The sequence below is a fragment of the Oncorhynchus keta genome, chromosome 8 (genome assembly GCF_023373465.1).
Source record: "Oncorhynchus keta strain PuntledgeMale-10-30-2019 chromosome 8, Oket_V2, whole genome shotgun sequence".
Classification (NCBI taxonomy): Eukaryota; Metazoa; Chordata; class Actinopteri; order Salmoniformes; family Salmonidae; genus Oncorhynchus; species Oncorhynchus keta.
In genome coordinates, this window is record NC_068428.1 from 44,867,764 (window position 1) to 44,889,512 (window position 21,749).

General features: G+C 46.2%; 1 protein-coding gene and 1 long non-coding RNA gene across 40 annotated transcripts; one reads left to right on the plus strand and one right to left on the minus strand.

Moving 5' to 3' along the window:
* Positions 1–1,640: 1,640 nt before the first annotated feature.
* On the minus strand, positions 1,641–20,157 carry LOC118387141 (basic leucine zipper transcriptional factor ATF-like). Of its 33 annotated transcripts, none has more exons than XM_052524400.1 (9): positions 20,044–20,157; positions 13,926–14,014; positions 12,721–12,761; positions 11,740–12,623; positions 10,838–10,942; positions 2,931–3,909; positions 2,501–2,887; positions 2,223–2,351; positions 1,641–2,179 (listed from the first exon to the last, which is right to left on the minus strand). In XM_052524400.1, exons 4-6 carry the CDS (start codon positions 11,806–11,808, stop codon positions 3,667–3,669), a joined length of 417 nt encoding a protein of 138 aa, XP_052380360.1. In that variant the 5' UTR covers positions 11,809–12,623; positions 12,721–12,761; positions 13,926–14,014; positions 20,044–20,157; the 3' UTR covers positions 1,641–2,179; positions 2,223–2,351; positions 2,501–2,887; positions 2,931–3,666. The 33 variants fall into 33 exon arrangements, with proteins under 33 accessions (XP_052380360.1, XP_052380368.1, XP_052380362.1 ...); XM_052524408.1 differs by adding an exon at positions 2,415–2,457 and having other exon boundaries at positions 2,309–2,351; positions 11,740–12,761; XM_052524402.1 differs by adding an exon at positions 2,415–2,457 and having other exon boundaries at positions 11,740–12,761.
* LOC127931498 (uncharacterized) lies at positions 12,810–13,932 on the plus strand. 7 transcript variants are annotated; one of them, XR_008141491.1, is made up of 4 exons: positions 12,810–13,261; positions 13,315–13,530; positions 13,693–13,800; positions 13,855–13,932. It is a non-coding gene; the product is annotated as an uncharacterized LOC127931498 (long non-coding RNA). The 7 variants fall into 7 exon arrangements; XR_008141489.1 differs by having other exon boundaries at positions 13,693–13,932; XR_008141490.1 differs by having other exon boundaries at positions 13,315–13,476; positions 13,693–13,932.
* Positions 20,158–21,749: the final 1,592 nt, after the last annotated feature.

Here is a 21,749-nt window from a genome sequence, read left to right on the forward strand (position 1 = left end):
ACCGCCCTACGGGACTCCCGATCACAGCCGTTTGTGACACAGCCCGGGATCGAACCAGGGTCTGTAGTGATGCCTCTACCACTGTGCCACTCGGGAGCCTTATGATGCATTTATTAGCCCGGTAATATATCATTTGTAGTCAGCAATAGGAGAGGGATTGCTTCCTACAAGAGCACATTACGTCTACATTCCGTGTACATTCCGTGTCCATTCCGTGTACATTCCGTGTACATTCCGCGTACATTCCGTGTACATTCCGTGCACATTACACATGTACATTTCTAGACATCTTTGAAAAGTTAGTCAGATTTTTTTTTTTCTTGGTCTTAAAGAGGCAGTGTTGAATTTTAAGACAGGCTTGAATAAGCTCAGTAGCCAATAGGCAGAGGGGTAGTATAATTTGTCTGATTCTCTGTAATAATGGTATGGGAATAATAATACATTTTATTTTGTAAAGAGGTTTCTTGCATCAAACAACACAACAACATTTTCAGTCACCTCCTTGTCTGAAGGACAAGTGGATAAACAGGTTAATGTGAAGACCTGCATGTTTTTTTTTCTCTCAAAGGTCTCATGGAATGTAGTCCTACATTGAACACCCCACATTGGCAGCTACTATAGTCTGAATGATAGAACAGCTGTTTCCATGTTCAAATGTTATTTGACACATTTTCTCCATTGTTGTTGATGGTAGGCCTCTGTGGTAGGCCTCTGTGGTAGGCCTCTCTGGTAGGCCTCTCTGGTAGGCCTCTGTGGTAGGCCTCTGTGGTAGGCCTCTCTGGTAGGCCTATCTGGTAGGCCTCTGTGGTAGGCCTCACTGGTAGGCCTCTGTGGTAGGCCTCTCTGGTAGGCCTCTCTGGTAGGCCTCTCTGGTAGGCCTCTGTGGTAGGCCTCACTGGTAGGCCTCTCTGGTAGGCCTCTCCTCTGTGGTAGGCCTCTCTGGTAGGCCTCTCTGGTAGGCCTCTGTGGTAGGCCTCTGTGGTAGGCCTCTCTGGTAGGCCTCTCTGGTAGGCCTCTGTGGTAGGCCTCTGTGGTAGGCCTCTGTGGTAGGCCTCTGTGGTAGGCCTCTGTGGTAGGCCTCTGGTAGGCCTCTCTGGTAGGCCTCTGTGGTAAGGCCTCTCTGGTAGGCCTCTCTGGTAGGCCTCTGTGGTAGGCCTCTCTGGTAGGCCTCTCTGGTAGGCCTCTCTGGTAGGCCTCTCTGGTAGGCCTCTCTGGTAGGCCTCTCTGGTAGGCCTCTGTGGTAGGCCTCTGTGGTAGGCCTCTGTGGTAGGCCTCTGTGGTAGGCCTCTCTGGTAGGCCTCTCTGGTAGGTCTAAATTATGATCAAACAGACACAGTAGCCTACTTGGCCACTGTTAAAACTGTAACTTAAAGCAGGTACAGCCTCAGTGTTCACAGTAAAGGCACGCTGGAAGTTGCACAGAAGGTTCACAATGTTCATGTTTGCCCTCAACCAGACCTGATGTTTGCTCAGGGTCAGAAAAAACATTGCTTCCACCCAAAAATTCACTATCTTGCATTTCAAAACAATTTCTAAGTTTCTATCTTTATTTTTAAATGTACAGTAAGACAGCACTTAAAAAAATATTTAAAAAATTCAATACAACATTCAAAGATATTAATTTCAAAAAGTACAAGCACTGATGGTAAACTAAACCTGTATTTATTTTATTTATTTTATTTATTTCACCTTTATTATGTCCTGTCTCAGTACCAGTCTATAAGATAATCACTTATATCAGAGTATACAATACATACGGTTCCTTAACAAGGCTTACCCTTAATTACATATAGGTAGGTACACGACACCACCTTGTGACCATTAAAAAAATAGTCTTTTAAAAAAAAAAAAAAACGAATTCAAGATGATTCGAACGTAGACTCTTGAGTTTAACAAAGTTATTTTCAAACTGTTTCACTTTAGGCAGAATGTACATGTATTCAAATCGGACTAGAAAAGCAGCTGTTTTGTGAGAAAATAGTCAGATAATGTACACATCATTGAGTAATCCAAGCTATTTTTCAATGCTCCAATCAGTCATATGCAATAGTGGTAGAACATGAGAAATGCACACAAATAAAACTAAAGGCTGGGATGATACCAGTATTGTGATATTTATTTATATGGCAAAAAAAAAGGAAAACACGAACCAGATCAGATTCTTTGGTCATTTGAAAATCTGCTGTATGTAAAATATTGTGTGATATAGCCTGGTACTAAACCTGCTGTATGGAACATATGTTGTGATATAGCCTGGTACTAAACCTGCTGTATGGAACATATGTTGTGATATAGCCTGGTACTAAACCTGCTGTATGGAACATATGTTGTGATATAGCCTGGTACTAAACCTGCTGTATGGACCATATGTTGTGATATAGGAACATATGTTGTGATATAGCCTGGTACTAAACCTGCTGTATGGAACATATGTTGTGATATAGCCTGGTACTAAACCTGCTGTATGGAACATATGTTGTGATATAGCCTGGTATTAAACCTGCTGTATGGAACATATGTTGTGATATAGCCTGGTACTAAACCTGCTGTATGGAACATATGTTGTGATATAGCCTGGTACTAAACCTGCTGTATGGAACATATGTTGTGATATAGCCTGGTACTAAACCTGCTGTATGGAACATATGTTGTGATATAGCCTGGTACTAAACCTGCTGTATGGAACATATGTTGTGATATAGCCTGGTACTAAACCTGCTGTATGGAACATATGTTGTGATATAGCCTGGTACTAAACCTGCTGTATGGAACATATGTTGTGATATAGCCTGGTACTAAACCTGCTGTATGGAACATATGTTGTGATATAGCCTGGTACTAAACCTGCTGTATGGAACATATGTTGTGATATAGCCTGGTACTAAACCTGCTGTATGGAACATATGTTGTGATATAGCCTGGTATTAAACCTGCTGTATGGAACATATGTTGTGATATAGCCTGGAAAATAACTACATGTGACTCTGGATGATAACATAGTGATGTTCGTTTCCAACATTAAGACTGTTTTACTAAAGAAGTTAAATCTGCTTTGTGTTTTGTTCCCTTGCCACAATACTAACAGGTATCGTGATACTAGTATCGTCCCAGTCCTAGAGGCAAAGCATTGTAATAAGCATATATAAATGACTTGAAACGTAAACACGGAATCATTTCATTGTTGTATAAATGTCAATAGTACAATAAAAAAGTCATTCAATCATGCTGGTTTTATGTCCTGTAGATGTTGACTATTGGCATAGTCAAGGTATTGATTCTATGGTCGAGTCATACATTGGAAATTACCATCTATGTGCCTTTACACAATTCTGATCTTTTGTCATTAATTATTTTTTTGACCAATCAGACATTTTTACAATAATTGGGCAAAAGATCAGAATTTGGCTGCCTGTGTAAAAGAAGCCTTTGTCATCTTTTAATATCAGAAAATTGTTGATCTGATGCAAAGACATCATTCATGAGTGCTGTCTGTTCCCGTTGAAACAAAGAAACCATTCATTAACTTCATCCTGCTCAAGTGTAGCCTCTTGAAACCAGACTGACCTGGTTTAGCGAGGCTAGTTCAAGTGGCTCTCTTCACCCACTATATCAAGGTCAGTAAACCTCTCCCGCTTCTCTTCAGCACCACCTGGTGGTCGGTGGTGATCAGTGCTGGAAGTGCGACACAGCGATGCTGTGCTGGTGGTGGAAGACATTGCTCCCGTGATGGTGGGGGGAGACGGAGTGATGATGGGGGGAGTAGATGAGGTCCGGGGTCATCTGGGGGGGCAGGCCAGTGCAGAGAGGCTCATGGGTAGTCAGGACAGAGGAGAGATACTTGGCTTCTTCTTTGAGTTTCTTCACCTCCTTCCTCAGAGCCGCGTTCTCCTTCTCCAGGTTCTCACTCTCCTGAAACAAAAGGAACCAATCAGTCAATGAAATGTACTACAGGCCCTTTTACATCACTAGGTATTACAAAGTGCTTTACAGTAACCCAGCCTGCTTTACAGTAACCCAGCCTGCTTTACAGTAACCCAGCCTGCTTTACAGTAATCCAGCCTGCTTTACAGTAACCCAGCCTGATTTACAGTAACTCAGCCTGCTTTACAGTAACTCAGCCTGCTTTACAGTAACTCAGCCTGCTTTACAGTAATCCAGCCTGCTTTACAGTAACCCAGCCTGCTTTACAGTAACCCAGCCTGATTTACAGTAACTCAGCCTGCTTTACAGTAACTCAGCCTGCTTTACAGTAACTCAGCCTGCTTTACAGTAACTCAGCCTGCTTTACAGTAACTCAGCCTGCTTTACAGTAACTTAGCCTGCTTTACAGTAACCCAGCCTGCTTTACAGTAACTTAGCCTGCTTTACAGTAACTCAGCCTGCTTTACAGTAACCCAGCCTAGACCCCAAAGAGCAAGCTGCATCAGGAACTAGACTCAGTGAAGGCCCATTTCTTCTTTGGAATCAGTCAAACTTGAATCAATAAATGAATGAAGCTAATGACCTCATAATCAAATGGCCGCAACTGAAATTTCAGTATGAATACTTCTCTGTACAGTGAAAGTACACAATGCAACGGTTTTGTGGCTCTGCTATGCTGAATACCAATGACCTGTATGGTTCGACCATAGGTTACCCGGGTTACAACTCATCAACTCGTCATCATCCGTCTCTCTAACTTCAGCTTTGGTGGGAAAAATAATTCAAAAGACAAATCCACCACCCCTCCTGTCTGCTGTCGTTCATTTGTTCGTTCAAATAATCTTCACATCTTTTTTGTGTGTGTGTGCAGAAAGGCGTTGTTCTTCTGAACTTCCATCATCAGATCTGGTTAGATTTCAGAGTCAATGACCTTTGTGAAAACCCAGTATGTGGGTGGTGCTGTGGTGGTGGTTGTTAGATCCAGTCATTATTCTATGTAAAACACCTGGTCTAGTTCTGAGAGATGGCTTATTCACCAGCTCAGGCTTCCTCACAGAGCGTATTAGGGAGGATGGACCAATGATGGTTCAGCACAGGCTTCCTCACAGAGCGTATTAGGGAGGATGGACCAATGATGGCTCAGCACAGGCTTCCTCACAGAGCGTATTAGGGAGGATGGACCAATGATGGCTCAGCACAGGCTTTCTCACAGAGCGTATTAGGGAGGATGGACCAATGATGGCTCAGCACAGGCTTCCTCACAGAGCGTATTAGGGAGGATGGACCAATGATGGCTCAGCACAGGCTTCCTCACAGAGCGTATTAGGGAGGATGGACCAATGATGGCTCAGCACAGGCTTCCTCACAGAGCGTATTAGGGAGGATGGACCAATGATGGCTCAGCACAGGCTTTCTCACAGAGCGTATTAGGGAGGATGGACCAATGATGGCTCAGCACAGGCTTCCTCACAGAGCGTATTAGGGAGGATGGACCAATGATGGCTCAGCACAGGCTTTCTCACAGAGCGTATTAGGGAGGATGGACCAATGATGGCTCAGCACAGGCTTCCTCACAGAGCGTATTAGGGAGGATGGACCAATGATGGCTCAGCACAGGCTTTCTCACAGAGCGTATTAGGGAGGATGGACCAATGATGGCTCAGCACAGGCCTCCTTGCAGAGCGTGTTAGGCTAAGCATATTTTGTGGTTTTATGGGTTTTGTCAACTCGTTTAACAAACAGGAAGTTGAATTTTCCCTCACTGTGACACGTTTCCTGTTTCCTCAGTAGTAGTCTCTCTCGCTCTCTCTCTCACTCTCTCCTGTGTAAATGAGGTTTAGTAGTAAACCGTGGGTAGGAGGGGAGAGAACGGCTGTCATTTCTGGTAAAGGACCCGTGTCAGTGGGTTGTTGGCCTTAAGTGACGTGAGCACTGGGGTTTACCCAGGCCTGTCTCTGACAGGAAGGCCACACGGCGCAACACTCTCTATCTTCCCTCCTCTAGTAACCCTGGCCTTTTCTGTCTAACTTGTTTTGTTTCCCGACATCTCTGGGAGTAAAAGGCCATCATCATCCCACGAACACGCAGAGCTCATGTCTGACAGCATGATCATGTGGCCCTGTGCAGGCCCACACTGTAATGGAACATCTACACATGTATCTGAGGACCTCAGACGGAAAAACAGACAACAGAGAAAAAAAGACAATGTTGAATTGTTGTAGATTAACAAAATTGTCTTTCTAAAACAACTGGAGAAAAAAAAAAAAACGATGTCCTACCGGCATTCTATTAAATACAGATATTTTCTCCAGAGTTTGAGATGTCTTCTAGCAGCTCTTAAATACATTGATTTTCATTTTGACACCATAGACCTTATGAAGAAAGCATCCTCAGCAGAACCGCATGGTGTCTCCATTAATAAACTCTACTCTCTTCAGCAACACTAACCGCTAACACTAAAATGTATTTGTAGCTTCTTACCAACGGAAATAGGTGTTCTTTACTAGACTCTGCCAAGCGACAGAAGTGAAAGTCAATGACTAAAAGCTAGCCAGTCAATGAACAGAAAGAGACGTTGAAATGAAAGTGATCGTGTGCTTTTCACTTTGACTATTACCTGAAATATGTCCAGTCACGTGTTGTATTACTGCTGCTACTGTGCATCCCAAATAACACAGTATTCCTCTATGAAGTGCACTACTTTTTGACCAGACCCCTGGTATAAAGTAGTGCACTACGTAGGGAATAGGGTGCCATTTATTACCAACTGATATAAACATTCGGTGTAATGATCATTAGTGCTGGTCAGTGGGTTTCTGACGCCCACGTGTGATAATGAATACTCAGTACCGCAGCAATCCCACACAGGCACGTTTGTATCCCAGATGCACCCTATTCTCTATTTAGTGCACCAGGGCTCATAGGTATCACAATTAGAAGTAGGTCACTATATAGGGAATATGGTGCCATTTGGGATGAACCCTAAGTGATGAGCCCAACAGAAGCCATGATGACACATCACCACATGGTCCATCAGCGCTTTGTCAATATCATCTGACCAACACAGACCAACACCGACCAACACAGATTAACACAGACCAACATCAACCAACATCAACCAACACTGACCAACATCAACCAACACAGATTAACATCAACCAACACCGACCAACACTGACCAACACTGACCAACACTGACCAACATCAACCAACACAGACCAACACTGACCAACACTGACCAACACAGACCAACATCAACCAACACAGATTAACATCAACCAACACCGACCAACACTGACCAACACTGACCAACACTGACCAACATCAACCAACACAGACCAACACTGACCAACACAGACCAACACAGACCAACATCAACCAACACTGACCAACACAGACCAACACAGACCAACATCAACCAACACTGACCAACACAGACCAACATCAACCAACACAGACCAACACCGACCAACACTGACCAACACAGACCAACACTGACCAACACTGACCAACACAGACCAACACAGACCAACATCAACCAACACTGACCAACACAGACCAACACAGACCAACACTGACCAACACAGACCAACACAGACCAACATCAACCAACACAGACCAACACCGACCAACACAGACCAACATCAACCAACACAGACCAACACCGACCAACACAGACCAACATCAACCAACACAGACCAACACAGACCAACATCAACCAACACTGACCAACACAGACCAACACAGACCAACATCAACCAACACTGACCAACACAGACCAACACAGACCAACATCAACCAACACTGACCAACACAGACCAACACAGACCAACATCAACCAACACTGACCAACACAGACCAACACAGACCAACATCAACCAACACTGACCAACACAGACCAACACAGACCAACATCAACCAACACTGACCAACACAGACCAACACAGACCAACATCAACCAACACTGACCAACACAGACCAACACAGACCAACATCAACCAACACTGACCAACACAGACCAACACAGACCAACATCAACCAACACTGACCAACACAGACCAACATCAACCAACACAGACCAACATCAACCAACACAGACCAACACTGAACAACATCAACCAACACTGACCAACACAGACCAACATCAACCAACACAGACCAACACTGAACAACATCAACCAACACTGACCAACACAGACCAACACCGACCAACACAGACCAACACCGACCAACACAGACCAACACCGACCAACACTGACCAACATCAACCAACACAGACCAACACCGACCAACACAGACCAACATCAACCAACACAGACCAACACCAACCAACACAGACCAACACCGACCAACACAGACCAACACCGACCAACACTCACCAACACAGACCAACATCAACCAACACAGACCAACACTGAACAACATCAACCAACACTGACCAACACAGACCAACACCGACCAACACAGACCAACACCGACCAACACAGACCAACACAGACCAACATCAACCAACACAGACCAACACTGACCAACATCAACTAACACAGACCAACACTGACCAACATCAACCAACATCAACCAACACAGACCAACATCAACCAACACAGACCAACACTGACCAACATCAACCAACACAGACCAACACAGACCAACACCGACCAACACAGACCAACACCGACCAACACAGACCAACACAGACCAACATCAACCAACACAGACCAACACTGACCAACATCAACTAACACTGACCAACACAGACCAACATCAACCAACACAGACCAACACTGACCAACATCAACTAACACTGACCAACACAGACCAACATCAACCAACATCAACCAACATCAACCAACATCAACCAACACTGAACAACATCAACCAACACCGACCAACACAGACCAACACCGACCAACATCAACCAACACCGACCAACACAGACCAACACAGACCAACATCAACCAACACAGACCAACACTGACCAACATCAACTAACACTGACCAACACTGACCAACATCAACCAACATCAACCAACATCAACCAACATCAACCAACACTGAACAACATCAACCAACACCGACCAACACAGACCAACACAGACCAACATCAACCAACACCGACCAACACAGACCAACACAGACCAACATCAACCAACCAACACAGACCAACACCGACCAACACCGACCAACACAGACCAACACCGACCAACACAGACCAACACCAACACCGACCAACATCAACCAACACCGACCAACACAGACCAACACCGACCAACACAGACCAACACCGACCAACATCAACCAACACCGACCAACACAGACCAACACCGACCAACATCAACCAACACCGACCAACACAGACCAACACCGACCAACACAGACCAACACCGACCAACATCAACCAACACAGATTTCCAACAACACAGCTTTTTCTTTATAACCTTATCATAGTGGATCACTGGGGAAATGGTCCCTGGGATTTGAAGGACTTGAAAATAAAGCTTTGCTGAGTTCCGCCGGCCTAATAAATCAATAATCAGTAAATCAATAATCAGTCTGATTACTACATAACCAGTCTGTTCCTGACTTGTGGTAGCCTGAGTGCCAGTCTGTTTGTGCTATCATGCCCGTAGTAGCCTGAGTGCCAGACTGTTTGTGCTATCATGCCCGTAGTAGCCTGAGTGCCAGTCTGTTTGTGCTATCATGCCTGTAGTAGCCTGAGTGCCAGTCTGTTTGTGCTATCATGCCCGTAGTAGCCTGAGTGCCAGTCTGTTTGTGCTATCATGCCCGTAGTAGCCTGAGTGCCAGTCTGTTTGTGCTATCATGCCCGTAGTAGCCTGAGTGCCAGTCTGTTTGTGCTATCATGCCCGTAGTAGCCTGAGTGCCAGTCTGTTTGAGTTGGCAAGAGCACAAACAGATCTGGGACCAGGCTATAGAAGGAGACAACAGATCTGGGACCAGGCTATAGAAGGAGACAACAGATCTGGGACCAGGCTATAGAAGGAGACAACAGATCTGGGACCAGGCTATAGAAGGAGACAACAGATCTGGGACCAGGCTATAGAAGGAGACAACAGATCTGGGACCAGGCTATAGAAGGAGACAACAGATCTGGGACCAGGCTATAGAAGGAGACAACAGATCTGGGACCAGGCTATAGAAGGAGACAACAGATCTGGGACCAGGCTATAGAAGGAGACAACAGATCTGGGACCAGGCTATAGAAGGAGACAACAGATCTGGGACCAGGCTAGACTTTTAGAGGTTATAAATCGGCTTTTGGGGTGACCTGCCAAAGTTTGCAACTTCACCATGCCGGATTTGGGAACACTGCATGTGTGGAGTCTATATTTATTTCATTCAGGCCACAACCGACTCACTGCTAGTTTGACAAGTCCAGTCGTACTTGGATATGGTGCCACACATTTGGCCTGGTGGATTGCATTGTGGGTAGTCATCCTAACTCATAGCCAGACATGGTGCACGCCCCAGTGTATTGCATTGTGGGTAGTCATCCTAACTCATAGCCAGCCTTGGTGCACGCCTCAGTGTATTGCATTTTGGGTAGTCATCCTAACTCATAGCCAGCCTTGGTGCACGCCTCAGTGTATTGCATTTTGGGTAGTCGTCCTAACTCATAGCCAGACATGGTGCACGCCTCAGTGTATTGAATTGTGGGTAGTCGTCCTAACTCATAGCCAGACATGGTGCACGCCTCAGTGTATTGCATTGTGGTTGTCGTCCTAACTCATAGCCAGACATGGTGCAAGCCTCAGTGTATTGCATTGTTGGTAGTCACCCTAACTCATAGCCAGACATGGTGCACGCCTCAGTGTATTGCATTGTTGGTAGTCATCCTAACTCATAGCCAGACATGGAGCACGCCTCAGTGTATTGCATTGTGGGTAGTCGTCCTCACCAGGTGTAGACTGTCTGCCTTCTGGGTCTGTCTCATCCTGCTCTTCTGGGCAGCGATACGGTTCTTCTCTCTTCTCATTACTTTCTTTATGTTGTCTGAGGAGCCCTGGGGAGGAGACACGGGGCAGTCATCTTCCTGACAGGACACTAACTGTTGCTCACCCTAACTAACTAACTAACTAACTAACTAACTAACTAACTAACTAACTTCCACTAATGGGTGGAATATCAGGTTTCATTCTAGTAGACAGTAGATATTGTAGACTGAACATGTATAACAAAGTTTAGACAGTTCTAGGATGAGACATCTCTCATCTCTCTTTGGTGCATGACTTGACTGACGCAGCATTTCTACATAGCTGAGTTATTCTGATACCATGACAACTGAAGTATTCAGGACATGAAACCAGGCGTGATCTGAGACCACCTCGACCTGACCCAACCCAACACAACGATGCAATATTGCAACGTTAAGTCTATCAGCTCATCCTTTCATCGAACGGCCTTGATTCCCAGAACACACCGGAATTTACAAACAAATTGTCGTCAAGGAAACTCCTCATTGTTGTCATGCACGAATCTACATTTCAGCATGATTCTACGTTTGTACATGATTCTACATTTCAACCTAAAGCAAATGGCCAGTGGTAAACGATCCTCCAGACCCGCCAAAGCATGTCATTCAACGAGCCATTGAGAGATGACAGTTGAAAGTGACCAGAGTAATAACCGCACACAGAGAATAACGATAGAGTACGATTGTGATGATTACTACTCCTCGACAATACGTTACTGAAAACGTGACTATAATGCCCCACGTCCCAATGATAACACTTCATAACTAAATAAAGGCTCGAAAGAGAGAGAGAGAAGGTAATAAATAGTCAAAAGAGATGTCCTTACCCGCCTGCTGCCCGCTGGCGAAGGAGACTTGGTGTAATTGGAGTCATCGCTGTCAGAGCCGTGAGCCATAGCCAACCACGTTGCCCCAAACCCTGTGCCTCTCACCACTTCTGCTTTTTATTTGTGTGTGTGTCGCTGTGTGTGTGTTCAGACAGAGAGTGCTAAGCTGTCGCTCTGTGTGTGTGTTCAGACAGAGTGTGCTAAGCTGTCGCTCTGTGTGTGTGTTCAGACAGTGTGCTAAGCTGAACCTGGTTGGTCGCTTAATGAGAAAGAACTTCTCTCTCTCACTCTCTCTATTCTCACGCTCTCTCTCTACCTCTCTCTATATATACCTCTCTCTCTCTCTCTCTCTCTCTCTCTCCTCTCTCTCTATATATACCTCTCTCTCTATATACCTCTCTCTATATATATATATACACCTCTCTCTCTCTCTCTCTCTCTCTCTCTCTCTCTATACCTCTCTCTCTCTACCTCTCTCTCTATATATATATACCTCTCTCTCTCTCTCTCTCTCTCTTCCTTCCTACCTTCCTTCCTTCCTCTCTCTCTCTCTCTGTCTCTCTCACTCTCTATACCTCTCTCTCTCCCGCCTGCCCTCCTTCCTTCCTCTGTCTCTCTCTCTCTCTCTCTCTCTCTCTCTCTCTCTCTCTCTCTCTCTCTCTCTCTCTCTCTCTCTCACACACACACACACAAACACACACACACACACACTGTGTCTGCCTAATTATCAGACAGCGTCTGTTGCGGTTTCTGGTTAAAAAATATATATATCTAAAAAAAACTGGGTTATTGACACCAGACTGGAAGTCACATGACCCTTGGAAAGTTTGCACCTATAGGGGCATATCTACTACCAAGCAAACCCCCACAGGAAGTCCATTCTTCTGTTTACAAAGGGGAATGCATCATATTATCAGTAAATGGACTGATATTAGCCTGTCAGGAATATTAGAAGGTAGAACGCTAGAATGAGACACTTACCAGTGGGGGCTGCTGAGGGGAGGACGGGCTCATAATAATGGCTGGAACAAAAGCGAATTGAATGGCATCAATCACATGGAAACCATGGAAACCATGGAAACAATGGAAACCATGGAAACCATGGAAACCATGGAAACCATGTTGTTTGATCCCATTCCACTGATTCCACTCCAGCCATTACCACGAGCCCCGTCCTCCCCAATTATTGATGCCACCAACCCTCCTGTGACATTTAAACACAGTTTCATAGATCGGAATGGTGATTTATTGAAATGACAATAACAGCAATTAAATTGACCAGGAATTTGAAGAAATCTAATTGTTCCATATTAGATACAAATGTTTATCCTGGTCCCAGATCTGTGTTGCGCTCTTGTACACTCCACCGTGGAGCACAAAACAGATCTGGGACCAGGATAAATATTTGTAAATATAAATAAATATAAGCACAGATCTGAGAGCAGCCTAACGCATACTGGCTTTAAGAAGAAGAAGGATGGACATTTGTTTACCTGCTAACAGAGCATCGATGACAGTGTAGGTTAACACACACTTAGCATGGATGACTGGGTCAGAGCATCGAGCACAGTGTAGGTTAGACACACACTTAGCATGGATGACTGGGTCAGAGCATCGAGCACAGTGTAGGTTAGACACACACTTAGCATGGATGACTGGGTCAGAGCATCGAGCACAGTGTAGGTTAGACACACACTTAGCATGGATGACTGGGTCAGAGCATCGAGCACAGTGTAGGTTAGACACACACTTAGCATGGATGACTGGGTCAGAGCATCGAGCACAGTGTAGGTTAGACACACACTTAGCATGGATGACTGGGTCAGAGCATCGAGCACAGTGTAGTTTAGACACACACTTAGCATGGATGACTGGGTCAGAGCATCGAGCACAGTGTAGTTTAGACACACACTCACCATGGATGACTGGGTCAGAGTATCGAGCACAGTGTAGTTTAGACACACACTCACCATGGATGACTGGGTCAGAGCATCGAGCACAGTGTAGTTTAGACACACACTTAGCATGGATGACTGGGTCAGAGCATCGAGCACAGTGTAGGTTAGACACACACTTAGCATGGATGACTGGGTCAGAGCATCGAGCACAGTGTAGTTTAGACACACACTTAGCATGGATGACTGGGTCAGAGCATCGAGCACAGTGTAGTTTAGACACACACTCACCATGGATGACTGGGTCTTCACACATTTGCACATAGCTTTGGGGTTTCCTCCAGCCTACTCGACTCCTAGCTCAGCAGCCACTTCACCAGCTGTAGGGGGATAGTCACAAGGTGGTGAACCTTGGGGTTTCCACAGGCCTACACAACTCCTATCTCAGCAGCCACTTCACCTGCTGTAGGGGAATAGTCACAAGGGGGGTGAGACCTAGCATGTATTCCAAACGACACCCTATTTTCCATTTATAGTGCCACTACGTTTGACCAGGGCCCCTATGGACCCTGTTAACATCGGTCAAAAGTAGTGCACTATAAAGGGAATAGGGTGCCAGTTTTGGAGATGAGACCCAGTCAACCATCCAGGTATGTATGAGGAGAACTAGTGGGGCTCCCCCCGAAAACTCCTCTCTGCTTTACTGTAATGGGCGATGTGTGAGGTAACCAACTGGACGCCATGTAGATACTTAAGTCAGGAAATTTGGTGGGGCAAATTTCAAATATTTTTTTATTTCAAAATGTACCGTTTCTATGATCAGAGTACAGACTACATTGGTAAATACTGGAATGTGTGTGTGTGTGTGTGTGTGTGTGTGTGTGTGTGTGTGTGTGTGTGTGTGTGTGTGTGTGTGTGTGTGTGTGTGTGTGTGTGTGTGTGTGTGTGTGTGTGTGTGTGTGTGTGTGTGAGTTTGAGCTTGCTGTTACTGTGTATTTCATCAGAAAGCTACAATACTGTATGTTCTACTGTCCTTTAGTCTGGTACACATGGCAACATGTGACCTGCTCTTCATAATGTGTCCACCATTTTGAAGTTACAGTATGCTGTTGTTTTAGGTTGTTGTTGATTTTTCACACGGTGGCTTGAAAAGAGAGAAGTGATCAGGGCCGATAGTGACCAGGGCCGATAGTGACCAGGGCCGATAGTGACCAGGGCCGATAGTGACCAGGGCCGATAGTGACCAGGGCCGATAGTGACCAGGGCCGATAGTGACCAGGGCCGATAGTGACCAGGGCCGATAGTGACCAGGGCCGATAGTGACCAGGGCCGATAGGGACCAGGGCCGATAGTGACCAGGGCCGATAGTGACCAGGGCCGATAGTGACCAGGGCCGATAGGGACCAGGGCCGATAGGGACCAGGGCCGATAGTGACCAGGGCCGATAGTGACCAGGGCCGATAGTGACCAGGGCCGATAGGGACCAGGGCCGATAGTGACCAGGGCCGATAGTGACCAGGGCCGATAGTGACCAGGGCCGATAGGGACCAGGGCCGATAGTGACCAGGGCCGATAGGGACCAGGGCCGATAGTGACCAGGACCAGGGCCGATAGTGACCAGGGCCGATAGGGACCAGGGCCGATAGTGACCAGGGCCGATAGTGACCAGGGCCGATAGTGACCAGGGCCGATAGTGACCAGGGCCGATAGTGACCAGGGCCGATAGGGACCAGGGCCGATAGGGACCAGGGCCGATAGTGACCAGGGCCGATAGTGACCAGGGCCGATAGGGACCAGGGCCGATAGTGACCAGGGCCGATAGGGACCAGGGCCGATAGTGACCAGGGCCGATAGTGACCAGGGCCGATAGGGACCAGGGCCGATAGTGACCAGGGCCGATAGTGACCAGGGCCGATAGTGACCAGGGCCGATAGTGACCAGGGCCGATAGGGACCAGGGCCGATAGTGACCAGGGCCGATAGTGACCAGGGCCGATAGTGACCAGGGCCGATAGTGATCAGGGGCCGATAGGGACCAGGGCCGATAGGGACCAGGGCCGATAGTGACCAGGGCCGATAGTGACCAGGGCCGATAGTGACCAGGGCCGATAGGGACCAGGGCCGATAGTGACCAGGGCCGATAGTGACCAGGGTCGATAGTGACCAGGGCCGATAGTGACCAGGGCCGATAGGGACCAGGGCCGATAGTGACCAGGGCCGATAGTGACCAGGGCCGATAGTGACCAGGGCCGATAGTGACCAGGGCCGATAGGGACCAGGGCCGATAGGGACCAGGGCCGATAGTGACCAGGGCCGATAGGGACCAGGGCCGATAGTGACCAGGGCCGATAGTGACAGTGGTACTGCACTATATGGAATGGGTCAGGCCCCTGGTTGGTGTTGATTTGTATTGAAACGGAACTTACCCTAACCATAACTTAACCCTAACCATAACTTACCCTAACCATAACTTACCCTAACCATAACTTAACCCCAAACATAACTTACCCTAGCCATAACTTAACCCTAACTATAACTTACCCTAACCATAACTTACCCTAACCATAACTTATCCCTAACCATAACCTTTTACCTTAATTAACAATTTTCAATTTCAAATTTAGTGGGGTATGGACATCCCAAGGATACCGGATAGTATATAATAATAATAATATATGCCATTTAGCAGACGCTTTTATCCAAAGCGACTTACAGTCATGTGTGCATACATTCTACGTATGGGTGGTCCCGGGAATCGAACCCACTACCCTGGCGCCATGCTCTACCAACTGAGCTACAGAAGGACCACGGATAGCATGGACCATGAACACCAGCTAATCGCCATATTGGCATTGTTTCATCGCTGATGCCTTTTTAAAAAAACCAAACAACTGCCATTTACACAACTTCCTAATGAAGATAGAGTATAACTCATTTTTGGATAGTAAGACAGAACTCTGCAGGCTATCTCTGCAGTAGATTGCAACTCCGCCTCCTTTGGCAGTTCTATCTAGCTGGAAAATGTTATAGTTAGGGATGGAAATTTCAAGGTTTTTGGTGGTCTTCCTAAACCAGGATTCCGACACGGCTAGGACATCCTGCTGGCAGAGTATGCTAAAGCAGTGAATAAAACAAACTTAGGGAGGAGGCTTCTAATGTTACATGCATGAAACCAAGGCTTTTACAGTTACAGAAGTCAACAAATGAGAGCGCCTGGGGAATGGGAGTAGAGCTGCAGGGCCTGGATTAACCTCTACATCACCAGAGGAACAGAGGAGGAGTTGGATAAGGGTACGGCTAAAGGAACTGGTCGTCTAGTACATTCGGAACAGAAAGTCAAAGGAGCAGGTTTCTCGGCACGGTAGAATATATTCAAGGCATAATGTACAGACAAAGGTATGGTAGGATGTGAATACAGTGGAAGTAAACCTATGCATTGAGTGACGATGAGAGAGATATTGTCTCTAGACACATCATTTAAAGCAGGTGAGGTCACCGCATGTGTGGGACGTGGAACTAAAGGATTAACTAAGGCATATTGTGCCTTTCTTGGCCTATGGATGAGTTTTACTCTCGCTTCAACATAAGTGAAAACAGTAATTGGTGGTTGTTTTGGTGAGTTTATCATCCATAAAATGTAAAGCAGTTATAATAATGCTGTGATATATTTCTTCGATAAAAATACATTATTATTTTTTCTTTATTTCTCAGGATGGTAAGTTGGTGGTTGAAGATATCCCTCTAGTGGTGTGGGGGCTGTGCTTTGGCAAAGTGGGTGGGGTTATATCCTTCCTGTTTGGCCCTGTCCGGGGGTGTCCTCGGATGGGGCCACAGTGTCTCCTGACCCCTCCTGTCTCAGCCTCCAGTATTTATGCTGCAGTAGTTTATGTGTCGGGGGGCTAGGGTCAGTTTGTTATATCTGGAGTACTTCTCCTGTCCTATTCGGTGTCCTGTGTGAATCTAAGTGTGCGTTCTCTAATTCTCTCCTTCTCTCTTTCTTTCTCTCTCTCGGAGGACCTGAGCCGTAGGACCATGCCCCAGGACTACCTGACATGATGACTCCTTGCTGTCCCCAGTCCACCTGGCCATGCTGCTGCTCCAGTTTCCCAGGACTGTTCTGCCCCCAGTCCACCTGACTGTGCTGCTGCTCCAGTTATTCAACCATGCTGGTCATTTATGAACATTTGAACATCTTGGCCACGTTCTGTTATAATCTCCACCCGGCACAGCCAGAAGAGGCACAGCCAGAAGAGGACTGGCCACATATGCTCTCTCTAATTCTCTCTTTCTTTCTCTCTCTCGGAGGACCTGAGCCCTAGGACCGTGCCCCAGGACTACCTGACATGATGGCTCCTTGCTGTCCCCAGTCCACCTGACTGTGCTGCTGCTCCAGTTTCAACTGTTCTGCCTTATTATTATTCGACCATGCTGGTCATTTATGAACATTTGAACATCTTGGTCATGTTCTGTTATAATCTCTACCCGGCACAGCCAGAAGAGGACTGGCCACCCCACATAGCCCGGTTCCTTTCTAGGTTTCTTCCTAGGTTTTGGCCTTTCTAGGGAGTTTTTCCTAGCCACCGTGCTTTTACACCTGCATTGTTTGCTGTTTGGGGTTTTAGGCTGGGTTTCTGTACAGCACTTTGAGATATCAGCTGATGTACGAAGGGCTATATAAATAAATTTGATTTGATTTGATTTATTTAACCATGATTTAACTAGGCAAGTCATTAAATGGTCTATTGAGCTATAAGCCCAACTCTTATGGAAGTTATGGCAATTCGAATGGTAGACTATGATGATGTTGAATGTATTTGTACAGAGTACACAAATGTGGAAAGATTCATCACAGATAATAACTGTTTAAAAACTATGTGGATTAATGTGGGACATACTCTTTCAAAATGTCGGAAGGAACTTCTTATTTAATAAACCTTTATTTACTTGGCATTTCGGTAGAGATATTTAAATAACAGAACAAACAAACGCCAACGTTCCGGTTCATCCGGGCATCTGAATGTCCACATGGGGAGGGGCTATAAACCACCTTTCAATGGTTCAATAACCAATCAAAAAACATGTCGTGATATTCAACTCCCTACGCGGTTTGGATACTTAATTGCACCCACCTGGTGTCCCAGGTTTAAATCAGGCCTTGATTAGAGGGGAACAATTGGGGAGATAAGCAGCAATATTTGCTTCGAGGTCCAGAGTTGAGTTTGAGAGATATAGACGATCATCCACCAAACCAACAAATAGAAGCCTTTACCTGGTCAACGGTCAAATAGCGCCCCCTTTTGGACATTTTAAGTAATTCTAAGTAATTCTGATTTTTAAACCTTCATTCCAGTAGGAGGCAATGTACGGTAGAAAAGGTCCGTGTGAACGCTGTCTTTACATTAAAAAAAAACGTTATTTCAGTAGTTTAAAAACGTTTATTTCAGTAGTTTAATGAGCTGAAAAACAGACATGTGACAGTTATACTAACTAGTCACATTGGTAAGGCCGTCTAAGGAGGGCTGCACTGGACCAGGTCTGAAACGAAACGTTTCAGCTCCATTCACTTTACACACAAACTCGAAGAAATAATAAATATTTTGTGGTTTTGTCCCCCTTTTAACAGCTCAAAAAGACTGGGTCCCGCTGTATTGCTCAGGCTGCACTACAGCGTCTATTCACAGGCGCGATCCCACTACTGAGCGGCACGGGGGCTTTGGCCTGCTCCGTTTCCGACCTGGGCCGGTGCACCCCTCCTTAGACGACCTGGTGGTTCCGGGCTCCCCAGAAGCACCATATCGATACCGAACTTAGTGCGGACACCCGATCGGCATAGTCCACTGGAGCTCAGAACTCCTGAGCTCAAACGATCCGCCAGCCTAAGCCTCCCAGCAACTTGGATTACAGGCGCACGCCACTGCGCCCGGCGAGAGAACAGAGGATTTTTAGGGCATTTAAAGTTAAATTCATGACGTCACACACTTCGTCACATGACTTCCGGTGTGATCTCTGGCGCCGTCCTGTGTTCATAAAATTGTTTGCAAATCATTTCGACTACAGCACAATATGCCTTATTTCATGGTTATTTGAATTATATTACCTACTTGAAAAGTCAATAAATATGTCCCTGGTTATTTCATGGACTGTAAATGAATAAAGAAATATGATACAGAGATGTACAACCCTAGCCAGACAGACTTTTAATAGCTACCATGTTGGATTTCTGACTAAATCTGGTGGTTATAGCCTTATCTCATGCCCACAGGTTAACACTAAATCCATGAGTTTAGTTTACTTTTACATAATTAAACACGTTTTCAGTATAAATTGTTTTCAACTGGAGTGTCCTTGCTCAGCTCCTGTTATGTTTGCACTTCAGGCAATATTCAGATAAATTGGAAAGAATGACCTACCCACCCAGCAGTAAATCATCCATCTGGAATCAAACCTACAAGGACAGGACATACACTCAACTGAACCAAATGTTCTCATTCTCTTACTACAGAGCACCACTAGCTGAGAATCTAATTGCAGAGAGTTCCGTGTTTTGTCTGAACAGGTCTCCTTCTTTTCCTGTAAACATTACGTAATAGGGTTGAAAAATTACGTTAACTTTGCCAAAATTCCTAGGTTTTCAAGAAATCCTGTTTGGAGGAGTCTATAAAGGGCTGAACATATGAAACCAAGCCATTATTCAGTAAAAAGGCCCTCTAATGTCTGCCTGAACAGGCCTAGTTGTATCAAATCCACCAACTTGAAGGACTTTATCATTCTGTTTTTAACGTAACATTGTAGCACATTTGTACACTTTGACATAATAAAGCGAGAGGGTTTATTTAAGTAGAGCTTTTCATTATGTCTCAAAATGCTTTACATCCTACAGGGTCACACACCTCTTCAGCACCGTAGAGGTAGAGACTGTAGTCCCAAACAGCACACCCTAGATGTGTCCCAAACGGTACACCTTAGATGTGTCCCAAACGGCACACCCTAGATGTGTCCCAAACGGTACACCTTAGATGTGTCCCAAACGGCACACCCTAGATGTGTCCCAAACGGTACACCCTAGATCTGTCCCAAATGGCACACCCTAGATCTGTCCCAAACAGCACCCTAGATGTATCCCAAACGGCACCCTATTCCCTATATATAGTGCACTACTTTTGACCAGTGACCCATGAGCTCGCTGTATTGCTCAGGCTGGACTACAGCGTATATTCACGGGCGCTACTGAGCGGCACGGTGACTTTGGCCTGCTCCCTTTCCGACCTGGGCCGGTGCACCCCTCCTTAGACGACCTGGTGGTCACCGGCTCCCCCAGGTCAGACACCATGTGGTGAATAGGATGGGACACATCCTGTGTCAGTTATGATTATAACTGTGTTATCTCACATGGGAAACTTTAGCTCCGGCTCAGCCTGCTCTTGAAGGCAGGCTGAATGCCAGTGAGGCCCAGGAGGAAGAGCTAGGAGCCAGGCTGATAAGGCTGAGAGTCAGGCTGATGACTAAGGCTGAGATCCAGGCTGATGACTAAGGCTGAGTGCCAGGATATTGACTAAGGTTGAGAGCCAGGCTGATGCCTAAACCTGAGAGCCAGGATATTGACTAAGGCAGAGAGCCAGGCTGATGACTAAGGCAGAGAGCCAGGCTGATGACTAAGGCAGAGAGCCAGGCTGATGACTAAGGTAGAGAGCCAGGCTGATGACTAAGGCAGAGAGCCAGGCTGATGACTAAGGCAGAGAGCCAGGCTGATGACTAAGGCAGAGAGCCAGGCTGATGACTAAGGCAGAGAGCCAGGCTGATGACTAAGGCTGAGAGCCCGGCTGATGACTAAGCCTGAGAGCCAGGATATTGACTAAGGCAGAGAGCCAGGCTGATGACTAAGGCAGAGAGCCAGGCTGATGACTAAGGCAGAGAGCCAGGCTGATGACTAAAGGCAGAGAGCCAGGCTGATGACTAAGGTAGAGAGCCAGGCTGATGACTAAGGCAGAGAGCCAGGCTGATGACTAAGGCAGAGAGCCAGGCTGATGACTAAGGCTGAGAGCCCGGCTGATGACTAAGGCAGAGAGCCAGGCTGATGACTAAGGCAGAGAGCCAGGCTGATGACTAAGGTAGAGAG

Excerpts from the sequence above, each read along its gene's own strand:
- LOC118387141 (XM_052524400.1), bottom strand. The coding sequence starts at position 11,808 with ATGGCTCACGGCTCTGACAGCGATGACTCCAATTACACCAAGTCTCCT. Across the intron at positions 10,943-11,739 it reads CGCCAGCGGGCAGCAGGCGG|GGCTCCTCAGACAACATAAA; the intron begins GTAAGGACATCT and ends TCTCCTCCCCAG. Across the intron at positions 3,910-10,837 it reads AGGCAGACAGTCTACACCTG|GAGAGTGAGAACCTGGAGAA; the intron begins GTGAGGACGACT and ends CTTTTGTTTCAG.